The following is a 16,179-nucleotide window of genomic DNA, read 5'->3' as shown; positions in this document are numbered from 1 at the left end:
TTTCTGCCCAACGTACTGTTGGGGGAAGTCATGCATGTTAACTTATTACATTAGTTAGTGAAGCCCGAGGTTATCTGAATGTAAATAAGGTGAAGAAAGACATACTCTTTTTTAAAATTCATTTTAACATTTTATTTTATTTATTTATTTAAAAAATTTTTAAAAATCTTTATTTATTTTTGAGAGAGAGACAGAATGTGAGCAAGGGAGGAGCACAGAGAGAGAGGGAGACACAGAATCTGAAGCAGGCTCCAGGCTCTGAGCTGTCAGCACAGAGCCCATTGCAGGGCCAAACCCACAAACCGTGAGATCATGACCTGAGCCAAAGTCAGAGGCTCAACCGACTGAGCCACCCAGGCGCCCCTATTTATTTGTTTTTTAAAGTTTATTTATTTATTTTTTTGAGAGAGAGAGAAAGAGCAGGGGAGGGGCAGAGAGAGAGGGAGAGGGAATCCCAAGCAGGCTCTATGCTGTCAGTGCAGAGCCCCATATGGGGTTCGAACTCTAACTGTGAGATCATGACCTTAGTCAAAACCTAGAGTCGGATGCTTAACCGACTGAACCCCCCAGGTTCTCAGGAAATCAATATTTAAATATATTATTCCCCCCATGATTTAGAATTGTCTAGACATTGTACTTTATGTCTAGTGTATGGAAATGTCTTGATGATGAATTCACTTAATACCTACCTGTATTATCTTGTCTTCTTGCAGTTAATTGAATGAACAAATTTAGTCAACCTTAGTCATAAGTTCCAGGACACAGTGTAATCAAATAATATTGTACTCCTAATTCCTGCTAAACATGAGTTTTTGTAATGATATTAGAATCAAAAGTTTACTGTAATCCCTCTGCGAAGTTTAAAAAACATCATGAGGTAAGCCTGCCACCTGCTGGTCAAGGTTCATCACTTCATTTTACATTGCACATAAATTTGACATTTTTCATTACAGCATGGGAATGTAATACAATTTGAAGCAATTCTGCATACACACTTTTGAGATTTCCTAGGTTGTCACAAATTATTGAAGCTTGACATTATAACAGTTGTCATCCCCCCAAGGCTTTCATGTTTATTCTTCCCTCTTTTTAAAAAAAAAAAAATTGATGTTTATTTTTGAGAGAGAGAGAGTGCAAGAGGGGGAAGGTAGGGAGGGAGACACAGAGTCCCAAGCAGGCTCCAGGCTCTGAGCTGTTAGCGCAGAGCCCGATGCGGGACTCCAACTTATGAACTGTGAGATCACGACCGAGCTGAAGTCAGGTGCTTAACCAACTGAGCCACCCCAGGAGTCCCTATTCTTCCCTCCTGATAACCATTGATAACAGATCTAAAGCTGTGTATTTCTGAGTCTTTGATATAATGTAAGTTCGATTCTGGCTTCTTTCTCTTGAGCAATTATATACCAAGAATCTATCTGTAGCTAGGAGGTCCCTAAATGCTGCTAAACCTCCTACAGAATCGCACTCCTTTGCCTCTTCTTTTTCTGATCACTGTGGCACAAACATACTGGTAATGCTTCTGTGTCCCCTTTTGGGACCCCACCGGTGCTTTCCCTCATTCATCGGGGCAGCCCTGAGCCCAGCCTTAGGTCATTCATCATTCAGTCCATTCAAAACCTCAGTTTTCTCATTTGTAAAATAAGGCTAATAATTCTGCTTCCAGTTGTTTTGAAAATTAATTTAGGTAATGCACGAAAAGCAGTTAGCTTCATTATTATTCATTAACCTTATAAGATTTTACTGTATGTCTATTATCAATGGTTAGAAGATTCTTCGAGATGTAACATCATTATTTCTCACCTTAGTATATTGTCAAATCCACTTTTTAAAATCCTTGTTTTCTTTCCTTTTGTACTTTGAAGATCCCCTTCACTGGCAGATGGACTTTGCAACCCCAGGGACTAGAAATTGAGCCCATCACTATTAACATGACAGAAATCATCTGGAGGCTGGAGAGAAACGCCCCCATGGGTCCTCCAAACATTTGAAGATTCTCCAGCTTTCCTCGTATGTTAATTAGTCTGCCCTCATTAAACCTAACTTTGTACTTGCTAGAAAGAGAGGATAATCATTATGACTATTTCTGTAAAAGAGAGTAAGTGAGGTAATTAGTTCAATAAATGTTAATTAAGTGCTAACCATATGCACTACTGGGAAGGTGCTGGATACAGAACATCAGGAAGAGAGCCCCCATTCAGAAGCAGTTCACAAAAATCTCTCAATTGTTTAAATCCCAATAACAAGTTAACACTCCTTATAAAATGTCACATTTAGATCTCTCAAGGTTTCTTTTTTACCTTTTTAGGTCCTACAGGCTTCAAGTGCCTGAAGTTTCTCATGTTTGCCTTCTCTCCTCGGTGGGATTGACAGGTATATCTGCTAGATGGGTCTCTGGCTATCCTGAATAAACTGTGTTCAGGGTGTAAATTAAGCGCTTGACAATCACATTCATCTTGAAGTTTTGTTTGTTTATTTTTGAGAGAGAGAGAGAGCATGTGCGCGTGCTAGTGAGGAAATGCGAAAGAGAGAGAGAGAGAGAGAGAGAGAGAGAGAGAGAGAGAAACAGAGAATCCCAGAATCCCAAGTAGGGGCCACACTGTCAGCATAGAGCCCAGTGCAGGGCTCAAACTCACAAACCATGAGATCGTGACCTGAGCCAAAATCAAGAGTCGGATGCTTAACTGACTGAGCCACCCAGGCACCCCACATTCATCTTTTTAAATGCAATGTTTATTTAGCAAATTCCTGCTATATGGGAAGTGTTCCATAAACATTTATTTTAATAATTGAAAAGAATTTTGAAGTTGTCAGTGTGCTATTTAATTTGAAAATGCTCAGTAATTGAAGTTTGGGAACAGCAGACAGTAGGCGCATCATTTGGTGTTCTTGGGATAAAGAGAAGGTGGCACAGTGTCTGGGACGTGAGACTGACACCCAGGAACTTGTATCTGTCTACACTTTCTGTTTCTTAGACTGGAGCCCCCTGGAACTCAGAGTCAGCCTCTGGCCAGGGCAGATAGGTAATTGAAGCATTTAGAGAGAGCTGTTGATAATAATTTTATTTTTACTAATTATAGAAGAAGTGCATATTCATTTGAGCTAATCAATAAAAGTCCTCACCTGTAATAACATGACCCAGAGATATTGCTTGTTGGCATTTTCATGTAAGTCACTGGGCTTTTTACAGTGAACACAGCTGTGTGCAATTCTTTTCCTCTCATTCTCTCTAAAACCCCCTCCAATCAGGCTTAAAAATCCCCCTCTACCCCACAGAACTGCTTTTGTCCAGGTTACCAAAAACATCCACTTTATGTGACCTGGTGGGTCAGTTCTCAGCTGTCAGCTAATCGACCAGTCAGCAGCTCTTGGCATGGTTGGCCATTCTCTCCTCCTTGTGGCTCTTTCTCCTCTGGCTTCTGGGGTGCCAGGCTGGTCTGGATGTTTCTGCCTCATTGGTTCCTCCTCAGCAGACTTAGCCTCTTCTTTCCTGCAGCCTGTCCAGGTTGGTTTGCTTTAGGCTTAGTTCTTGAACTTTTCTCTCTCTGTGTTTGGTGATTGTTCAAGCTCAAGGTTTAAATGCCGTCATTAGCTGCTGACCCCCAAATCTCATCTCCGGCCCCAACCTCCCACCTTAGACTCCAGACTGACATTCCCAACTGCCCACCGCACATCTCCATTTGCATGTTCCATCAGTGAAGGAAACAGAAGACTATGCATGCTGACTACGAATGGAAGTTTAAACAATGGTTAGAAGGCCATTGGTTGGAAGAAAGGACAGTCAAAAATTGTCACGTGTGTTTTAGCCTACAGCAAGCACATGTCTGGAAGCCATGGCACATTTTGGGATCCTTGCACCAAATCTTTCAGGCTATAGTCAGTAAAGTCCTGAAGCTACTGTGAATAACAAGCACCCATGAACTATCCCCATGTGGGCATTTTTCAGAATGCTCAACCAGATGCCACTTGGAACCTCACTGCGGCTGCAACCACTTCCAGAGAACAAGTGCCTCAAAGTTCAGGCCTCTCACTGGCTGACTGATGGAGAAGGGGATTCTGGGCAATGTAGTCCTGGACTCTTCTCAGCAGCTAATTTAGCAGAGGGTGCCAGTTATGATAATTTGAAAACAGTATACCACAGATGTCTGGTAGACGTCTCAAAAATAATACATCCAAAGCTCAATTCCAATTCTTTCTCTTCAAACTAGCTTCATCCTCTGCCTTCATTTTTGTTATTGTCAACTCCATCCCCCAGGTGCTTAGACCCCAAACTTTGATTTTTGATTCCTCTCTTCACACCTCACGTTCAGTCCATTAGGAAATCCTGTTGGCTCTATCTTTAGAAATCTGGGCACTGAACATCTCTTAGCCACCCATTCTGCCCTTTCCTGGGTGTGGGCCACCATCCTTTCTTGTCTGGATTACTGTGCTGGACTCTAAACATCCTCCCTGCTTCTCCCATACTCCCCAGTTCAGCAGCCAGAGCCATCCTCTCAAACGGGAATCATCGCTCTGGTCACAATTTTGCAATACCCCCCCACCCCCGCCCCTTATGGAGTGAAAACTGAAGTGCTTACAATGGTAACAAGGGACTATCGTTACCTGGGCCTCCTCTCCTAATGCACTCCCTCTTGTTTGCTTTGCTGCAGCCACACTGATCTCCACCCTGTTCCTTGAGCAGAAGAAAACAAAACATGCTTTGGGGGCTTGCTGTTCTGTCAGATACCTGCTTGGCTAACTCCCTCTCTTGAGTCTTCATTCACCTTTGCAAAGGATTAGGCTAACCTCCCATTTAAAACTGCAGTATGTCTCTGTCCAGCACTCCCAGATACTCGCCTACCAACCCCATGCCCCCTGCCCCCCGCCACATGGCCCTTTTTACCTTCTAATATACTGTAAGATGTTATTAATTATGTTTATTACCTATGGCCAATCTGCCATGCTAGAATATAAGCTCCACAGTAACGAGGATCTTTATTCACTGGAATCTCAAACATTTAGAATGGTGCCTGGAAATATGGGCATTCAATAAATATTAGTTGAATATATGGGTATATCCTTTTGTCAACCAAACCAATGGGATCCTGTTGTGTAAACTGTTTTATTTTTTATTTTTTTTTCAACGTTTATTTATTTTTGGGACAGAGAGAGACAGAGCATGAACGGGGGAGGGGCAGAGAGAGAGGGAGACACAGAATCGGAAACAGGCTCCAGGCTCTGAGCCATCAGCCCAGAGCCCAACGCGAGGCTCGAACTCACGGACTGCGAGATCATGACCTGGCTGAAGTCGGACGCTCAACCGACTGCGCCACCCAGGCGCCCGTGTAAACTGTTTTATAAAACTCTTTTGCATACTATTTCTTGAAGATTTTTCCGTGTCAGTAGACATACAGCTCAAATATTTTTTTCTAACTACATTGTATGCCACTGTCTGACAATTTTCATTAGTTTAATGTTTAATTAATTTACAGATTAATGGCAACATCTTTTTAAAAAAGCTTTATTGAGATGTAATTCACATACCATAAAATTTACCCATTTAAAGTAGATCCAGGGCCAACACATATTTATTGAGGGCATGCTATCTTCTGGGCACTGTGATCTGCTCTGAGGGTACAGCTGTGAAGAAAATGGGCCTCGTTTCTGCCCTTACAGAAATTATGATCTGAGAAGAGAAGGAGACAGGCAAACATTAAGAACTGTACATGTGATTACTTAACTATTATGGTAAGAGCTACAAAGGAAAAGAGGATGCTGAGTCACTAGCAGAATGCCCTACTCTCTCTCATCCTGGGGGCCAGGACAGGGTTCCCTCAAAGTGGAATCCTGGTAGGATGAGAAGGAATTAAGCAAGTGAAGGAAGTACAGCCAACTGGGGGCTCTAGAAGGAAAGTTGTTATCGCTAGACTTCTAGGCTGTTTCATTCTTTCAGTGATATATGCTGTGATGAGGGTCTTTAAAATACTTCCATACAGTAAATTCTTAGAACTAAAATTGCTAGGTCAAAATATATGCAGATCCACCCTCCCTTTCTCCCTCCCTCCCTTCCTTGCTTCCGTCTTTCCTCCCTTCCTTCCTTCCTTCTTTCCTCCCTTCCTTCCTTCCTTCCTTCTTTCTCTGCTTTCTTGAATTTTTGCATGTACGATGTTGCTGGAAGGGCAGTAGTTTAGGTGTCTAGGAAATTCCAGGTCCCCATTATTTTGTTGCTTCCTTCCAGGATGGGGTTGAGAAGGGGGTCAAGGAGCCTTGGAAAAGAAGACCCTGTGGCAAGTCTTTGTGAGTTGAGGTTGGCAGAGAGTAGCAATGCCACAGCATGGAGGGCATCAAAAAATCCAAACTTGCAAAGCAGTTTCCAATATTTCTGAAGCGTATTAAGAAACGTTTTTATTTTCTCTTTAGTTTCTTCTTTACATGTAAAATTATTAAGAGTGGGGTTCCTGGGTGGCTCAGTTGGTTAAGTGTTGGACTCTTAGTTTTGGCTCAGGTCGTGATGTCACAGTTCATGAGATTAAACCCCGCATGACAGTGCAGAGCCTGCTTGGGATTCTCTCTCTCCCTCTCTCTCTCTGCCCCTCCCACTTATGTGTGCACGTGCTCTCTTTCCCAAAATAAATAAACTTTAAAAAGTTATTAAGAGCTCCTGGAGCTCTAATTTTGATTGTTTTTTCAGTGACTCTAATGAGTACATGATTGTAGTATATGGATAATCTCGCTATGTAAATACTAAGTGCTACTGAAATTATGACTATATTTCAGGTTAGTACTTAAAATTTCAATTTCAGTTATAAATGCCAAATAAAAGAAGACACAAAACAGTTTGCAGAAAGTACATGAAATAAAATGGGAATAAAAAAATCTGACGGCAGCAATAGGAAAGAAAAGCAAATTAGCCAAGTCAAGCTAATAAGAGTAATAAATAAGTTAACATATTTAAATCATGTGAAAGTAGGAATCCTGTAATACTTATTTCAACCTTAAATTCATTACATGGCTTCTTTATATTCAATTTCTACTGAAAAATTGTTTTGCTTCTCTCTTTCCTCAGGTACTAGCAGGAATTTCCCTTTACTTTTTATTCATTTTATTCACTCACGTTCAATGGTATGCCATCAGGGAGTCCTTTCTTGATTGTCCTAATTAAAAGAGGAGGTCTTGTCTCCACTCTATGACATGGTTTCCCTGCTTCTACCCTTGCTCCATTCCAATCCATTGTCCATGCTGGGGTCAGAGTGATTTTGAAATCCAAGAACAGCTAATGCTGTTCTCCTGGTTAAAACCCTCCAGTGGCTCCCCATTTCCATCAGAAGAGTTCACACTCTTGTGTGGCCTGCAAGGCCCTACCTAGTCTGCTCCCCTAAGCCTCCCATCTCTTTGACTTTTTATCTTTTTACCCCTCGCTTCTTGTTATGGGCTGAACTGTGTCCCCCTAAAATCCGTATGTTGAGGTCCTAACCCCCAGGCCCTCAGCATGTGACTGTATTTGGAGATAGAGATAATTACATTAAAATGAGATCCTCCAATTTGGCCGGTGTGACTGATGTCCGTATAGGAAGAAGAAATTAGGACTTAGCTGTGTACACAGGGAAGACCAGGTGAAGACATGGGGAGAAGATGGCTATCTGCAAGCCTAGGAGTGAAGCCTCAGAAGAAACCACCCCTGCTAACACCTGAGCTCTGACTTCTAGCCTCTAGAACTGTGAGACAAGAAATTTCTCTTAAGCCACCCAGTCTGTAGTACTTTGTTATGGCAGCCGAGCAGTCTAACACACCTTTGTTTATTCTTTTTATTTAATGTTTATTTATTTTGAGAGAAAGAGAATATGTGCACACAAGTTGGGGAGGAGCTGAGAGAGAGAGGGGGAGAGAATCTCAAGCAAGCTCTGCGCTGTTAGCATGGAGCCCAGCATGGAGCTCCATCCCATGAACCATGAAATCATGACCTGAGCCAAGATTACGAGTCAGAGTCAGATCTTTAACTGACTGAGCCATCCAGGCGCCCCACCTTTGTTTACTCTTTATCCTCTTTGAAGTCTTTGTAGTTCCTCAGACAAACCAAGTGCGGTCCCTTTTCAGGGCCTTTGCCTCTCAAATTCCCTCTGCATGGAGTGCTGCTCACCTGCATGGCCTACTCCCTCACTGCAGTCTGCTTTCTGCTCCAATGTCACCTGTTCTAGGGGCTTCACTGAGTCTTGTATTAAAAATAGCACCCCTGTTCCATCATTATTTATCCTCTTACCCTGTAAGCACTTACACTATGTAAAATACTTTATTAATACATTTATTTGTCACCTATCTTCCCTCATGAACCCTTGCCCTGACTGTAAGCTCTGTTTTGTTTACTGCTGCTGTATGTTGAGTGCCTGGGATAGTAGGCACTCAGTAAATATTTGCTCAGTGAGTAAACAGAATGAATACATGAAATTTTTAATCCTTGAAGCATAAAAGTAGGGTCACTGTAAAGTCATGCTAATCAAACATACTAATCTTACAAATAACATTTTCTTTTCCTTATTTAAATTTATTTATTTATTTTTAATTTACATTGAAGTTAGCACAGAGTGCAATAATAATTTCAGGAGTAGATTCCAGTGATTCATCCCCTATGTATAATACCCAGTGCTCATCCCAACAAGTGTTTTACTTAATGCCCCTTAACCATTTACCCCGTCCCCCCACCAACAGCCCCTCCAGCAACCCTGTTTGTTCTCTGTATTTAACAGTCTCTTATGTTTTGTTTCTCTCCGTTTTTATATTCTTTTTGCTTCCCTTATGTTCATCTGTTTTTTATGTTAAATTCCACATGAGTGAAGTCATATATTTGTCTTTCTCTGACTTATTTTGCTTAGCATAATACCCTCTAGTTCCATCCATATTGTTGCAAATGGCAAGATTTCATTCTTTTTGATTGCCAAGTAATACTCTGTTGTATATATATACCACATCTTCTTTATCCATTCATCTGTTGATGGACATTTGAGCACTTTCCATACTTTGGCTATTGTCAATGGCGCTGCTATAAACATTGGGGTGCATGTGCCCCTTTGAAACAGCACACCTGTATCCTTTGGATAAATCCCTAGTAGTGCAATTGCTGGGTCGTAGGGTAGTTCTATTTTTGACTTTTTGAGGAACCTCCATACTGTTTTCCAGAGTGGCTGTACCAGTTTGCATTCCCACCAGCAGTGCAAAAGAGATTCTCTTTCTTTGCATCCTTGTCCACATCTGTTGTTGCCTGAGTTGTTGATTTTAGCCATTCTGACTGGTGTGAGGTGGTATCTCATTGTGGTTTTGATTTGTATTTCTCTGATGATGAGTGATGTTGAGCATTTTTTCATGTGTCTATTAGCCATCTGGATGTCTTCTTTGGAAAAGTGTCTAATCATGTCTTTTGCCCATAAAATGACATTCTTGTAGTTACCATTGGGTTCTGGAGAAAGGTGTTGTGGATTTTTAATTAAGGTAACTTAAAACCTTAATAAATACACATCACCAGTTAAAATTTCATTTATTTTTATTAAGACTTTAGGTTCTCCAAAAATTTTAATTAAACCTACTTTTGATAAGTTAATAATTTCTACCCACGAGAGATTTAATTAGCATTTGAAAAGGAATTTAAAGCTAGACCATGCTGTACAAACATTATATGAAAAGCATTAAGGACTTTCTTATATGGGGGGAGAGGAAATTGCTAAAGTTGACAAACATTCAAACTTAAAAGGAAACCATGCCAAGTGACAACCTCCCTTTTAGACCAACCTGCAATATCCATATTGATTACCACCAAGACCAAATGTTCCAGCTACTTCTGTTCATCGTGGACCATGTGTAGTGACACCATGGTTTCCACACAGAAACTACATGGATTAATACTGGGAAATTAAACCTATGTAATATTTGACCAGATCCAAATTGATTATGGTTGTATGGATATGACTTTCAATTTGATTTTTCATTACATGGTAGTTGCCCACTTGCTGTCCCTAGATCTATTTTTTCACTATTGCCTCTAGGAACCTCTACTTATCCAACTGAAATAAAAAAAACAAAAACAAAACTGTGACTAATTTGCTTGAGGTTTTAAAAAATAACTTATTTTTTTATCTTTATTTGAAAACTTTTTATTTTTTTTATTTTTTGAGAGAGAGCGAGTGAGCATGAGTGGCGGAGGGGCAGAAAGTGAGACACAGAATCCGAAGCAGGCTCCAGGCTCTGAGCTGTCAGCACAGAGCCCAATGTGGGGCTTGAACTCATGGACCATGAGATCATGACCTGAGCCAAAATCAGATGCTTAACTGATTGAGCCGCCCAGGTGCCCCGAAAAAATAATTAATTAATTATTTTATTATAAAAGTAAAGAGCCATGTTAAAGAGTATTTTGAAAATAAAAAATTACCCAATTTTTGCTTTTTTGGTGGATGTCTTATTTTTTTACATAGTTGTAATTAGAGTATATGTATGCTTTCATACCCTGGTTTTTCATTCCATATTATATATAATCATTTTAACATAGTGCTTCATAAAATGAATGATACTGCTTCATAGTGGTGTTTTAGTGGTTGCCTAAAACTTAAGTGGATGAACCATAATTGACATAACCCATTTTCTTACTGCGAGAACTTCAGTCCCAAAACCTCAACCCCTACCTCCAATGTTTTGCTGTTTTAAATTACAATTACTGTCTTCATGTTTTTTTACTTTCTTCCATATTTTGGGTAATTCTTTACTATGAATGTCCATAAGTGGAGTTCCCAGTGGGTGGTAAAGGGTTAACTCAGCAGATCTGGGTCACTCCAATGAGGGCTGTGTTTGTGACTGGCCCTTGGCTGGCTCGTGGGGACTGAGCTCTTGGAATATTCTCATTAATGAGTGTTTTTCATGTCTGGGGTCTCGAGCCATGCTATAACTGCTTTTCTAGATCGTTTTTACTACGTGCTTTATGGTGAACACCTAAGATCCCCCTGTGGCTGTGGAGCTTCAGTAACTGAGGTCCACCATTGCAGGCACTGTGTGTGACTGACCCCTGATAAAACCACTGACAACCAGGCTCTCAGGTGAGCTTCCCCTGTTGACGATACTTTGCCCTTGCTGTCACACATCATCACCCGAGGAATTAAGCATATCCCGTGCGACTCTGCTAAGAGGGGACTCTTGGAAGCTTGTGCCTGGTCTCCTCCAGATTGTGTTTGTCCCACGTGCCTTTTCCCTTTGAGATTTTACTCTATCCTTTTTGCTGCAATAAATGGCAGCTGTGGCTACACTAGCCTCTGGGTCTTCTGAGTCCTTTTAGGGAACCATCAAGCCTGAGGGTGGTCTTGGAGACCCGGACACAGCTGGCCTGGTTGGCATTCGGTGGCAGATAACAGAAACTACTCTAGCTAACTTAAGTGAAGTGTTTATTTTCATATATTCTGTGGTTTCCAAAATTGTTTGGAATGCGTGTAAAAGTAAATGGGGTTTCCAGAGACAGTTTCTAGCCCTGGGATTTCATTTCTTCTGCCAGGATCAGAAAACCCCACACCAAGAAGCTGCTTGCTGTAAAATCACATTGCCTTAGCAAATGGATGCCTTGCCTCTTGACTTGCTCCCCTCTCAACTCAGTTCCGAATCCAGGCGTCTGAATGATGGAACTTCACTCATACATGGACTGTAGCTGCAGGGCATCTGGAAATGTGGTATTTCATTTCCACTGCGCCCAAAGACACGAGAAGGAAATTAGAATTCTGTCCAGTGGGCCAGTCCACACTATCTAATATCTTGTGTTAAAGGATATAAATGTTTTACCGTTTCTTGATATACACTGCCAAACAGCTTTCCCAAGAGGCTGGAAAAATTGACAGTGGCTCCAGAAAGTTCTCTAGTGCTTTACTCTATGAGGGGAAGGTAATCTCCCTGGATGAAAATAAACACTGAGTAATAAGGGGCAGCCTAATCATTTCCTGTGCTCTCCTTCCCTACTTTTCTCCCACTCTGTTTTTCTTGGAAGAAACAGATTCCTATAGATTGTGGTTAGAGGTAATCCCTTCATTGAAAGCTGGGGATTATAAATCAATATGTAAATCAACTACTCTTTGTTGGTGACTTAAAAATGAATGCAAGCCAGAAATTATATAGTGCTGGCTAAGAAATTTTCATTATTTTTGAAACTACTAAATAAGCAGAAGGCTTATTTTACTTTTATAAACTGAATTCATACTTTCCTCTTTCTTCTTACAGTAGTGGAATTGTTAGGTTCATCTCAGGCCTCCTCCAGGCCCTGTGTCTTTCCAGACTTTCCTAAATAACTACCACTGGTTATCTTAAAAAGAGATGGGCTTAGGGGTGCCTGGGTGGCTCATTCAGTTAAGCATCCAACTCTTGATGTAGGCTCAGGTCATGATCTCATGGTTTGTGGGATGGAGCCCTGTATTGGGCTCTGCCCTATTACTTGGGATAGCCCCTATTTGGAATTTTGTATCCCTCTCTCTCTGCCCTTCTGCTCATGCTCTCTCTCTCTCTCAAAATAAATAAATATTAAATAAAGATGGGCTTAGAGTCAGCTAATAAGAGCTTTGAGATGAGATTTTTGCTCAAGAACTTTAGTTGTTGGAAGATGTAACATCTCATCCATATGTCAAAAAAATATTTAATAACTATGGTGGATATGTTTATACAGACATACCTCATTTTACTATGCTTTGCTTTATTATGCTTTACAGATAATGCATTTTTTAACAGATTGAAGGCTGTGGCAATTATGTGTCAAGCAAGTCTATTGACACCATGTTTCCAACAGCATTTGCTCACTTAGTGCCTCTGTGTCATGTGTTGGTGATTCTTGCAATATTTTAAACTTTTCATTATTATTATATTTGTTAATATCTGTGATTAGTGATTACTAGTGCTGAAAGCTCAGATGGTAGTTTGCATTTTTTTTTTAGCAAGAAGGTATTTTTAATTTTTATTTATTTATTTTTGAGAGAGAGAGAGAGAGAGAGAGAGAGAGAGAGAGAGAATGGATAACAGGGAGGGGCAGAGGGGAAGAAGGGGACGGAGAGGGAGAGGGAGAGGGAGAGGGAGAGGGAGAGGGAGAGGGAGAGGGAGAGAGAATGAATCCCGAGCAGACTCCATGCTGAGTGTAGAGCGGGATGTGGGACTCTATCCCACTACCCTTGGATCATGACCTGAGCTAAAATCAAGAGTTGGATGCTCAACCGACTTAGCCACCCAGGCACCCCTATAAAGTATTTTTAAATTAAGGTATGCACATTATTCTTTAGACATAATGCTATAGCACACTTAATAGACTACAGTATACTGTAAACATTTATACGCACTGGGAAACCAAACAATTAATTTGACCCGCTTTATCACAGTATTTGCTTTATTTGTGGTGGTCTGGAACCAAACCAACAATATCTCTGAGGTATGCCTGTATACACAAAGGATGTCATAAATAACAATGATTTCCTAATTCCTTAAAGGAACTTACAACTTAACAATTACTAGATCTTGGAACATTGCGGTAATTTGTTAAACAGCAATAGAAAGCAAATGCAGGGTATTTATGATACACTGTCATAAGGAGATCCTATTATTTTACATATAACATGCACATGCATGGAAAAACATCTCAAAGGATGGATGATAAATGTTGACAGCGGTTTTCACTGGGGAGTAAGACAGCAAGTGGCTTTTATCACTTATATTTACTATATTGTTTGAAAAATTTCTAATAAGCATATATTACATCAATAGCCATATGGGAAAAATAAGGGTCTGAAAAGGTGAGAAAGAAAATCATTAAAAAGTATATCCTAAGTACCTCAAAGGGGTGTAGATTTAAATTACATAACTGATAAGACTGTATTTTTGTAAATTGTGCAGTATTATGAAAATACACTGTAGCATATTTTTCTAAGCCCCTGATCTCTCTTCCTTATTTAGAATTAATAGGTCTGATGCCTTTAGGTGTGCTTAGTTTCAGAATTTTATTTTAAAGGGATATCTATGGTACAACATAATGTCTCTAGTCCTCTTACTGAAAATCATTTACAATGGACAAATCCTAACAATTTTTGCAACAAGCTTTCATTAAATTTTCCTAAAAATAGAAAGAGTTCACATTATATGCCATTTTGAATTTATTTTATTACATTTTCAAAATAATTTACTGTAAAATGTTAAGTTTCAAGGAAAATTTATGGGAAACCATAGAGCAGCTAGAGTTCTTTACAATAAAATCCAGGATAAAAATAATTTTCAGGTTGAATATTTATCAAAAGGTATAAGTAGATTATAAATATATTTTGGCAATCTGATGAATTTAAGGGCACTTTAAAAGTCATCTAGTTAAATTACTACAGATATGACACATTTAATGAAATCTAACCTGTAAGTCTAATGCCAACGATCATTTCTTCCTGCTAAATCATAAAAATAATTTATCTGAAAAATCCATGAGTACTATGAAGATTTCTTCATAAAGATTCTTTAATAATTTGGGCTAATCTCTGGAAGGCCTAAAATAGGAAAGAGATAAGAATTAATGAAATTAGGCTGCTACTTAGGAAAAGTCTGTGATAATTTAAAAAGTTCACACAAAGAGTATCTTAGGTTGAACTGAAGCAATGGAAAGTCAAATTTAACATCAGCTTTATCAGGGTAGGATGCCAGCAATGTCCACTAATACATGTGGATATAAGCTTGTCAGAGTTCCAGGATTTTTGTGTATTCTTATAGCCCTCAAGATCATTATTTTCCATTTTCTCTACAACACTAATTACTTTTTCATATGATCTCTCACCTGAACATATGTTATATATTGTTTCAATTGTCTAACTCTATTCATATGTTAAAGCAGACATAACTTCTGAATAGTATATTTAGCGACATGAGAAAGCAAGTAAATAAAGAACACACCAAGAACCAATACATCTGCAAGGGCAAGTACAGACTCTTCTCTCAAGGTTAAGGGCACTGTTCAATCAGGGCAATTCTATTTGGACTCCCAAACACACAGTCCTTAGGAACTCGTTTCTTTGCTTCTTGTTATTTTGGCTAAACCCAGACTTGTGATGAATTTAATATCATTGTATTTGACCCTTGCTGATACATTTTTCTTCAGAGAAAGAGACTGATGGCTTTCATGAATTTGTACTGTTGACTCATGTTAATTCCATGAAGGAAGGAAAGAAATTTTCTTCATAACATGTTAATAATCTGCTCACACTGTTCAGCAAGTCTGAAAACTATTCACGAAGACAAGGAAATTTACAACTTGGTCTCATGAATTTGTCTATTTATGACTGTTAAAGTGTGTCTTTTAATAGTAATTCATGACTTTTTAACTGATACCTGTTGTTGAGAAACCCAAGAAGACATTAAATAATGTTATAACTCACAAAATGAACACAATCACCAAAAAAGTGGAATTGATATCTAGTGTTATTATGAAAAGAATATTGTGCTCACCATATCCATTTGTTCTGGAGAAGCTGAAGAGAAGGACACTCTAAAGTAAGGGCTAGGTGCTGAGGTATCAGTGTAGAAAATATTTCCAGGAAGCATTAATATCTAAGAGAGTTTATGGAAAACAAGTGAATGACCATTAAAACAAAAAAAAAACCTAAAGGAAATATAGGTAGATCTAATCTCAGAGTGGGTAAAGACTTTTTATATTTGAAAAAAACTTAAGAAAATCATGAGAAAAATCATTTTATATAAAAATTCTGTATGTCCTATAATAAATAAAATAGCACACAAACTGGAAAAATGTTTATAAGAAATATGGCAAATGCTACCTCTTCTCCATATAAAGAATACAAAGAAACTAAGAAGAAAAACACTAAAATTTGAGCTTTGATGGGCAAAGTACAGCTTATAAAAGAAATAGAAATGGTAATAAACATGAATAAATGTTTAACCAACTAGAAAAGTAATATAAATTCAAACAATGAAAGACCATTTTTAAGTTATCAAATTTGGAAGTAACTTTTAAGCCGGAACTTAAAAGATAAGTAGTTGTTGGCCGAGCAAAAAGTGGGGGAAGAGTATTTTAGGGAGAAGACAGTGTAAAGGCCTTGAGATGGGAAGAAATTGGTCTGGCCAGAGAACTAAAAGGAGGTAAAAAATTTAATGAAGTGAATGACTAAAAAATGTTATGTAAGTGTGTCAAGACAGAGTGGTGGGAACAAGTGGTATTCT

At 39.2% G+C, this 16,179-nt stretch overlaps 1 protein-coding gene and 1 long non-coding RNA gene across 9 annotated transcripts in view; one reads left to right on the top strand and one right to left on the bottom strand.

Moving 5' to 3' along the window:
- The window catches only part of LOC125163388 (uncharacterized), a 31,903-nt gene that overhangs the window by 15,135 nt on the left and 589 nt on the right, over positions 1-16,179 (top strand). Inside the window, exons 3-4 of one of the 3 annotated variants that reach the window (XR_007151436.1) lie at positions 1,863-2,007; positions 2,306-2,370. The exons of 1 other annotated variant lie outside the window; for it this stretch is intronic. This is a non-coding gene — a long non-coding RNA (uncharacterized LOC125163388). The remainder of the gene's footprint in view (positions 1-1,862; positions 2,008-2,305; positions 2,371-16,179) is intronic. One more of the 3 variants, XR_007151437.1, reaches the window with a different exon arrangement.
- The window catches only part of AADAT (aminoadipate aminotransferase), a 32,841-nt gene continuing 22,193 nt past the window's right edge, over positions 5,532-16,179 (bottom strand). For 3 of the 6 annotated variants that reach the window (XM_047855015.1, XM_047855013.1, XM_047855014.1), the window contains exons 13-14: positions 15,448-15,549; positions 13,020-14,495 (exon numbers count right to left, since the gene is read on the bottom strand). In XM_047855015.1, the coding sequence (XP_047710971.1) occupies positions 14,454-14,495; positions 15,448-15,549 (144 nt within the window). In that variant the 3' untranslated portion in view covers positions 13,020-14,453. Of the gene's footprint in view, positions 5,663-10,356; positions 11,684-13,018; positions 14,496-15,447; positions 15,550-16,179 lie in introns of those variants that run through there. The other 3 variants (XR_007151430.1, XR_007151431.1, XM_047855016.1) reach the window with 3 other exon arrangements.

Source organism: Prionailurus viverrinus, chromosome B1 (genome assembly GCF_022837055.1).
Source record: "Prionailurus viverrinus isolate Anna chromosome B1, UM_Priviv_1.0, whole genome shotgun sequence".
Classification (NCBI taxonomy): domain Eukaryota; kingdom Metazoa; phylum Chordata; class Mammalia; order Carnivora; family Felidae; genus Prionailurus; species Prionailurus viverrinus.
Note: the sequence above shows the minus strand (reverse complement) of the source record. Positions and strands in the feature narration are given on the sequence as shown.